This window comes from Misgurnus anguillicaudatus, chromosome 19, assembly GCF_027580225.2.
Source record: "Misgurnus anguillicaudatus chromosome 19, ASM2758022v2, whole genome shotgun sequence".
NCBI lineage: Eukaryota > Metazoa > Chordata > Actinopteri > Cypriniformes > Cobitidae > Misgurnus > Misgurnus anguillicaudatus.
In genome coordinates, this window is record NC_073355.2 from 54,178,879 (window position 1) to 54,188,080 (window position 9,202).

Here is a 9,202-nt window from a genome sequence, read left to right on the forward strand (position 1 = left end):
ACACAAAATACTAACTTTATATCTTTACAGTTTCAACAATTTTAGTGACTTCATACAAAATAATATTTTTTTCAAATAATTATTTATTTATTTATCACATGATTTATTTATTTATTTATCACATGATTTATTTATTTATTTATCACATGATGTATTTACATTTTTAGAACAGAACAATTCTTTAAGGTAAATGAAAATTAGCAGTTTGCTTCAGTAGTCTGGAGTAATTTACGGAATTAGTAATGAGAAAAAAAGGTAGAAACTAAAAGTACATACTGTAATTCAAACAAATAATTAAGGGGCTAATCTTGCCTCTCTCTAGCATCAGGCCACTACATGCCACCCTTCTCCCTCCATGAACCCGTCTTCCTTATTCCATTTCCAAAATTAGTCTTTCTATGCTATACCTATATCTATTTATATATATACATTTATTCATATTTATATATAATTATATTTATATGAAATTGCAGTCAGCAGTGTTTGAAAGGCACAAGTCTGAAATCAAATGTGTTTTGAATGTGTGGTTCACAGTTTTGACAGCAGTGTGTTAGCATTTGAACAAAGTGCTGTAAATCCACAGTGTTGTGCAGGTTGTGTTTAAAGTCATGAGATAAGTGTGTAAAGTTTTGAAAACTGTGTTCAAGCAATGAAAAATGAACTAGAGTTTGGTCCACATGAACTGCTGCTGTGCAGACTGTAGTTAGAGTTTTGCACATGTGACTCCAGTTGTGCCCACTGACGTTTAGCAATATAGACCAGTTCAAATGATGTAAACAACACTGGTCCAGAAACACTTCCTGTTACAGTTTGTGACAGTTATTTTTTTATTTTACATATATTATTATCTTTAAGATGTTTGTTTAACTTCAGTTAATTCAGGTTTATATGTTCTGTTGGTTTATTTTATCCCAACGTTTATCTAGTGTTAAAAAACGGAAACAGGAAGTGCTTCTGGACCAGTGTTGTTTACATCTTTTGACCTGGTCCATAAAAAAACTGTAAGTGTCATTATTCTTTCATTTAAAGCTTTAGATTATCTTACTGACAGTATGTTTCACCACATTTAAAGTAACAATAAAACGTTAAGTTGTTAAATGTTGTATTATTTTTAGGAAGTTAATCTTCAAGTATTAGAGTTTGGAGGATTTTATTGAACCATGATGTATATTTGTACTGTATCTCTCATCATCTGTGTGTGTGTGTGTGTGTGTGTGTGTGTGTGTGTGTGTGTGTGTGTGTGTGTGTGTGTGTGTGTGTGTGTGTGTGTGTGTGTGTGTGTGTGTGTGTGTGTGTGTGTGTGTGTGTGTGTTTGTGTGTCCTCAAGCTCTGTGTTCATAATAATGATCATATGTTTGGTTGATGTTTGTAGCTGTAGGTCGTGGGATCCTATAATTTTTCTCAGCATTGATTTCCTGAAACATAAAACACACAGTTAGAGTTCAGTCACATGACTGTGACAGCGTCAATCCACCCGCTCTAAAAGGTTGTGATTGGACATTTCCTACTCACTTTCATGGGGATTCCAAATGATTCCAGCGCTTGATCTGCAACAGAGAGATGTGACCTTTAACCTGCATGCTTTGATATTCTTTATGACTTGTTTTAGTTTTCATTTGCAGTTAGGGTTAGAACAAATGTCAGCATTTGTCCCAATAAAGTATAAAATATATTATACATTTAAATACATTGCATTCGTTCTCACCTCTTCTTTCATCTGCATCCAGCTGGAAGCCGCTGTCGTCTGTGCCCGGTTTCGGCTCGGCTGCCGGTTCTGTCGTGGAGCTCGTCCACCCCGTGAAGTCTAGCGGCGGATTTTTAGCGTATCCTTCTCGCTGGCACAGGAAGCGGACCTGAGGGAAGCCATGTCCGAGCAGCAACACCCAGCCGTTAACAGCCAGCGCTACGCCGATCACGGGGTCGTCCCAGTCTGGCCTGTGACCCGTTACGAGGTTACCGTATGTGAGCAGAGTGATCCAGGTGACCCAAACGCACACACTGAACAACAGCGTGAGGACCAGCAGCCCGGCTTGCAGTTTGGCGCGTTGACGCGTGTGCCCCGTGTGACTGTAGCTGTAGGTCACACATGCAGCTCGGAGGAAGCGCAGAGCCACCACCAGCGCCGCACCCATCAGCACCATCACGTAAAGCTGCAACATGATAAACTCCGGCTGCGAAAACGCACACGGCCTGCCGTCCCGCACCAAAACGACCAGCAGCCACTCGGCTGCAATAATCGTCTGCACCAGCGCCAGTGCCAGGATCACTCCCACCTCCCTCCACCCGAGCGCCAGCCCAACGTCCAGCAGGGCGAGACCGCGAGCGACCAGAGCGCCGAACGCTACGGCGAATGACACCCCAAACAGAAACACCCGTATCGGGCACATCTGCAGACAGCGAGATGACAAAAGAGAAGGGTAAAGCGAACACGCCCGCCGTGGCCAGCAGGAACAGCAGGAGGGCCGCTCTTCGCCCAGGCTCACGAGACACGTGCCCCCACCTCACCAGCAGGCCCAGCACCGTCGCCACACAGGTCACGAAGCCTAAAGCAGTTGCGGCCTGTACCGCGATGCCCCAGGTGTTGCACAGGTGCCAGTAAATCTCCTGCAAATCCGAGCGGCAGCCCGCGGGCCCGGAGCCGTTTGGTCTCTGAACTCTGACCTCTGCGTCCATTGAGAGTGTCGTTGGGGAGGTTATGTCTGTTTGATTGGCAGCTACAAATTCACTTTGGCTGAATCCAATCCTCACAATGACCTACACAAAATAGAGTTCAATTGAGTCTGATTCAAATCTTTGTGCAAGAGACTGTGAGAAAGATGACCTGAACACATGTGTATGAGAGAGAGAGAGAGAGAGAGAGAGAGAGAGAGAGAGAGAGAGAGAGAGAGAGAGAGAGAGAGAGAGAGATAACTTATATAATGAAGACATTAGGGTTAGGTCATATTGTGCTGCTAACACACATCAGTTATTGTGTTTTCCTAAAAGAATGATGATTTTCTCATTGTTTGATAGACTTTCAAATGTCTCGTTTTTGCAGTTTATTTGTTGGTAGAAGATCTGTGTACTGAGAGTGAAGCTCTGTCTGAATTTGGTTTTGGTCACAGTGTGGACACCGTCTCTCCTTCTGTGTCCATCTTTATAGTGAGCTTGTGTCCACTGAGTCTGGATCTGATTTCAGTTTTTTTGATCTGTCACCGTGTACAGATGGTTTGCCATTCTGTAATCTATGATGAGGGTCATATAACATTGCATTTATTGTGTTGTTGCTGTCTCTGACAGGACACCTGAGATTTATTCACAGTATTTCTATTAGCAGATCAAACACACTACACAAAGATATGTTGCAATGGTTTTAATGGTAAATACACACACACTTGATAATGGTTTATTAATAAATCTCTCTGTCATGGTTTCTATTGTTTATTTCAGCAGGGCTTCCTCTTTAAGTTAATGACATGAAGGAGAAAACATCTGCAGCAGGTCTGTAAAGCTTTACTGATGAAGTGTAATGATGATATTTAGGACGGTTTCCTCTTCATGGTTTTAATTCTGATGTTATCTGACTGGATTTATCTCTTTCCTGCTTCACATTTGCATTTGTCTTTCTGCAGTCACTAGTATTAAAAGTCTTTACTGGTTTATGCTTTTAAAATCTTTTCTTTGCTCGTGTGTGTATCTCAGTTCATTTATCATCTAAACACAACTGATGACTGAAACAAAAGCTTTTGATTCATTGATCTGACACCTGTTTGTGATTCATTTTGTCCAGACTAGTTTTGTTCTTGAGCATGAAGGCAAAACTAACAGTAAATTACGACACATGTCAAACACAAACATGACAACATTGTGACCTCACTGTGATTAGATATCATTCATTTATTATATAAACTTCATCTGATATTTAATGCTCTATTAAGAGTTTATTGAAATGAAATTGTCTCACCTGTAGCCAGAATCTCTGTCCATCATCCACACAGCCAACACATCCTCATACTCGTCTGTCTGTCTGTCTGTCTGTCTGTCTGTCTGTCTGTCTGTCAGGTAGGTGGAGAAGATAAGCTTTCTGCTCTCTCTTTCTCTGTGTGTGTGTGTGTACCATACTTTGTAAATGTTTACATATAATCTGACTGTTCAAAAGTAATTTCAACTTTCCATTTAGTTTTAGATCTTGACTAGAGGTTAGTTGGTGAAATGTTGATCAGATAATTTTTACAGTAAAGAGAATATTTACGAGTCTATTCTGTACGCTGACTGTTGTTTAAATCTGTTTAGAAACATTTAGCTGTTTTTATAAATTTCTGTTGGGATTATTAGATTTAGTTGTGAATAATTTTTTAAAAGTGTGTTTTCACCAGCAGAGACTGCGAGTTTCATCAGCACAGATCACTGTAACGTTCCACACAAGTCAATATGTTTATAATGGAAATGTTTAATAGCATTAATTCAGTGTTTATTCACGGTCTGTTGGCATGATAATCTTTAATCACATTCATCAATAATTCTGTTAGTCATTTACAATAAAGTCAACAGAGTTACTGAAAATATCAACTTTGAACAACTCCAGTAATCGCAAATGACACATTTAATAATATAAACGTGTTTCCTGTGTGGAAAGGAAGTGATGTCATACAGTAAGTGTTGCCACTAAAAACATGATGTCGCTGTTACGACTAGGATCATGTCTTGGTCTCGATGACGATGCTTTGATTTGTTGATTGATAGACGGGATGTAGGGACGGTTGTAAAAAGGTTGTCGTCTTATTTCAACATATACAAAATATAAAATATTATATAATAATAACAATAGCAGTATTAATATAGACACAATGTTCTTTGTTGTATCAATCCAATACCATCACACATCATAATCACATGACAACATGAAGTAAAGGGGCGGGGACGTGGGGACTTTAGATAATGCCATATTTGGCCAAGTCGCTGAGCTCCATGTCTCCAAACGCCTCCCATGGGCACACAACAGTGAAATCTGTCACAGGATGAGAGGAGAGCTGTTAAAAGAGCGCAGTGTAAAAACAATCTGCAATATAAAGCGTTTCATTAAATGCTCACCTGTGCCGAGTCCTTCCATACCAGGAATATCATCGCCAAACCTGAAAGAAAGAGAATCACGGTTACCCACCGCAACTTTCTGTAATGTTATATAATAATGTGTGTGTGTGTGTCTGTACCCCTTCTGTCCAGGTTTAGGGGCCTTGCTCTTAAATGTGCGCGTCTGTCTTTGCTTAAATTTCGGAGGCCCTTTCTTGGGCGTGGTGGGTCCCGCTGTGCTTGCTGGCGTGGCCAGAGCGCTTCCTGCTGGAGGAGCAGAGTTCATGTCGGTGCTCTCCTGAGAGCTGAAGCAGGTGAGAGAGACTCAGTAATCTGGGATTATGGGATTAATCTGTCACTCACAACAATCCACTGCACATGGCTTCATCTCATTACATGACTCTATTTCTGTGTGAGATATTTGACTTAAACACATAACAATCTCACACAATCATAATAATCCACATCAAACTCTCATATAGATAATGATGATGATGATGATGACACTACTCTCGCTCTTCATCACATAAACAGCACAAATATAAGATTTTCTTTATCCAGTCGATATTATTGAGCACCTGCAGCAGAGATCAACTATTTCTTTCTCTCATACAGATGATATTTATGATGAAGTACAAGATGCTACATGTAATCAAGTTGAAGTGCAAATCATCATAAATTCATTAAAAACACACATTCTGATATTCAGTACGACTAAACTCACACAAATCTGGTTAACTAAACTAGTGTAAAATCAGAAATAACACTAGGACAGGATGATCTTTACCTGTGCTTATGATCGGCGGGTGGCGTCTCTCTCTCTGTGAATTGTCTGCCGTCTCTCTCTCTTCTGTTCTTTTATAGTCTCACTAAAGGTCAAAGATCGACTCCTCCCATCACACACTAATTGATTTAATGCTCTTTAGGGTTTATTAAAGGTGTGTGTGTGTGTGTGTGTGTGTGTGTGTGTGTGTGTGTGTGTGTGTGTGTGTGTGTGTGTGTATGTCTTGTTTCCTGAACATGTGAGAGCATGATGCGCCTCGCTATACACACAAACACACAGAGGACCGCAGCTAATGTCAATAACTTCACCACAGAGAACTGAGTTTTGTTGAAAACTAATCTTGTATTTGAATATTTTTTGTTAAGATGGTGTTTCTTATGCCTTTCATGCATGCAGCCCACCCTTGAGTAGGGTTCATCCCCTTTGTGCCCCCCATAAAACAAAGAGAGATTGTAACTAAACAAAATCATTCAATTATAAAGTGTAGTTTTGTTGGTTGGTTGCCTCATTTTTCTTAAGTCTGATTACACTGACTTTATTATAAATGAATATTTGACATTACGGCCCTGTTTACATTACTGCATGTTCATTTTAAAATAATGCAATACTCATTTATTCTGGCATTTCAGAAAAGATCTCTGTTCGTATACACGAGCATAAACACACAAAACATGTGTGTACATGTGTAAAAGAGCTTATTCCTCTAATAATAGCTCACAGTTTTATAACTCTTTTAATCTTTTCAGTTGTTTGTATTGAATTTTAGATAACCAAACCCCTGGCGTGAGTTTAAAATGCACTTGACGGATGCAGACAGATTGCAATCATCTTATAACACCATATATTCACTTTATATTTCATTTATTCATTTATAATCTTTGACACTAACTGCATTATATATGGTGTAAATCTTCATTTAACAACATCAAATCACTTTCAAAACAAGGCACTGTCACATTATATATTCTTCTCATTAGTGGAGATGATGTTTATTTTAGTACTTGTACGCTTGTTTTGGGTGTAACTCTGAAACTCTGCCTGCAGCTTGTAGCTCTGTCTTCAATGTTCGCAGTAGTTGCGGGTGTGTGTGTGTGTGTGTGTCTGTGTGTGTCTGCATGTGTGCGTGTGTGTTTGTCTTGAATAGTGTATAATGACCTGTGTATTATGCTATAAACACAACAAGTGTCCCTGTAAACTAAAGATCTAAATAAACATACTAAAAAGTGTATGTGTGCATGTGTGTGCACGTGTGTGTTGGTTCCTTCTTAGTTTAGTTAATGGATACATTTTTTTTGAATTGTTGATAACTTGCATAAACACTTGTTTAATGTAATATGTTTGTAGTGAAAGCTCAGTCAGTGTTTTGTAGATGTATTATTTCACTAATAGTTTCAGTAGAGTTGATCTTCATGAGAGAAGAATCTAGAAACATGGAAAGCTGGTGAGTGTTTTTCAGTGTAATCTTCTTTAAAGCTTTTAGATGCCAGGTCTGGATTGCCATGCATGAGACTCTATGAGAGAAGAAGAGGGGGATTGTGGGTAATTGGATGAGACCAAGCGGGGCTTGACGTCTCAGGAAAACATGACGTACACTTCACATAACATTCTTAACACCGCAGCAGAGGTATACAAGCCCTGACCTGACGCTTGACTAAAAAGCTCAAAGCTTATAGTCTATTTTAGAAATCTGAACCTGCTGAATTGATTTGAGTAAAACTCTGAACATCATTCTGGTCTACAGTATGTACAGTTCCTCTGTGAGTTTACAGTCTGCAAGATCATTGATTTCTAAGATAAAGATTCATTCATTTCTGTTTAATACTGCTGTGATGAATTTAAATGAAAGTGAAGAACTACATCTGTGTAGAAAAAGAGCCTTTTTACAAGAAGCAAGCTGCTATGTCTAAACACTTTATGTAATAATTTCTATCAAACTAAATATCTCAAACTCTTGAGTAATGGGGGGGGGGGGTTGAGTTGGTTTAGCATTCATTGTATATTATCTGTAAAATTTGGTTAATCATGTTGTTCAACCCATCAATGCAGTAGCTGCTCCTGACTTTACATTTAGGTGGGGCAGATTCCTGGTCCTATCATAAGATATATGACTAGAATTAACTGCTAGTGGTTTAGCACAAGCGTTGCATTTAAATGACTGAGCGCTTCTGAGCAGAGCTGTAGTGTCCTTTTGTAACGCAGCCTGATGAGGGTGCTCTAATGTTGATTACTTTGATTTGAGCCTTTTTAGATACAGTGAGGAAAATAAGTATTTGAACACCCTGCTTTTTTGCTAATTCTCCCACTTAGAAATCATGGAGGGGTCTGAAATTGTCATGGTAGGTGCATGTCCACTGTGAGAGACATAATCAGGAAAAAAATCCAGAAATCACAATTTCTTACAATCACGATTTTTTAACTATTTATTTGTATGATACAGCTGGAAATAAGTATTTGAACACCTGAGAAGGTCAATGTTAATATTTGGTACAGTAGCATTTGTTTCAATTAGAGAGGTCAAACGTTTCCTGTAGTTTTTCACCAGGTTTGCACACACTGCAGGAGGGATTTTGTCCCACTCCTCCACACAGATCTTCTCTAGATCATTCAGGTTTCTGGCCTGTCACTGAGAAACACAGAGTTTGAGCTCCCTCCAAAGATTCTGTATTGGGTTTAGGTCTGGAGATCTTGATATGCTTCTTACAGAATTACTTCTTGGTTATCCTGGCTGTGTGCTTCGGGTCATTGTCATGTTGGAAGACCCAGCCTCGACCCATCTTGAATGCTCTAACTGAGGGGAGGTTGTTCCCCAAAATCTCACAATACATGGCCCCGGTCATCCTCTCCTTAATACAGTGCAGTCGCCCTGTCCCATGTGCAGAAAAACCCCCACAAAGCATGATGCTACCACCCCAATGATTCACAGTAGGGTTGGTGTTGTTGGGATGGTACTCATCATTCTTCTTCCTCCAAACACGTTTAGTGGAATTATGACCAAAAGTTCTATTTTGGTCTCATCTGACCACATGCCTTTCTCCCATGACTCCTCTGGATCATCCAAATGGTCATTGGCAAACTTAAGATGGGCCTGGACATGTGCTGGTTTAAGCAGGGGAACCCTCAGTGCCATGCATGATTTCAAACCATGACGTCTTGTATTACCAACAGTAAGCTTGGAAACAGTGGTCCCAGCTCTTTTTAGGTCATTGATGAGCTTCTCCTGTGTAGTTCTGGGCTGATTTCTGACCTTTCTTGCATGAAGCCCCAGTCCGAGGGAAATAGAAAAATTTGTCTCTAGTGTCTTTGGACAGCTCTTTAGTCTTGGTCATGTTAGTAGTTTAATTCTTACTGGTTGTATGGGGTGAACAGATG

General features: G+C 39.7%; 2 protein-coding genes across 3 annotated transcripts; both read right to left on the bottom strand.

The window, feature by feature from the left end:
- Window positions 1–1,190: 1,190 nt before the first annotated feature.
- LOC129436883 (G-protein coupled receptor family C group 5 member B) lies at window positions 1,191–2,750 on the bottom strand. Its single transcript, XM_055195177.2, is given in 4 exon segments — window positions 1,191–1,415; window positions 1,513–1,547; window positions 1,706–2,391; window positions 2,393–2,750. Coding segments are annotated over 4 exon segments (1,095 nt in total). The 5' UTR covers window positions 2,674–2,750; the 3' UTR covers window positions 1,191–1,322.
- Window positions 2,751–4,408: 1,658 nt separating this feature from the next.
- On the bottom strand, window positions 4,409–5,956 carry pde6hb (phosphodiesterase 6H, cGMP-specific, cone, gamma, paralog b). Of its 2 annotated transcripts, none has more exons than XM_055195183.2 (4): window positions 5,837–5,956; window positions 5,190–5,354; window positions 5,071–5,111; window positions 4,409–4,987 (listed from the first exon to the last, which is right to left on the bottom strand). In XM_055195183.2, exons 2-4 carry the CDS (start codon window positions 5,333–5,335, stop codon window positions 4,911–4,913), a joined length of 264 nt encoding a protein of 87 aa, XP_055051158.1. In that variant the 5' UTR covers window positions 5,336–5,354; window positions 5,837–5,956; the 3' UTR covers window positions 4,409–4,910. The 2 variants fall into 2 exon arrangements, with proteins under 2 accessions (XP_055051158.1, XP_055051159.1); XM_055195184.2 differs by having other exon boundaries at window positions 5,190–5,382; window positions 5,837–5,928.
- Window positions 5,957–9,202: the final 3,246 nt, after the last annotated feature.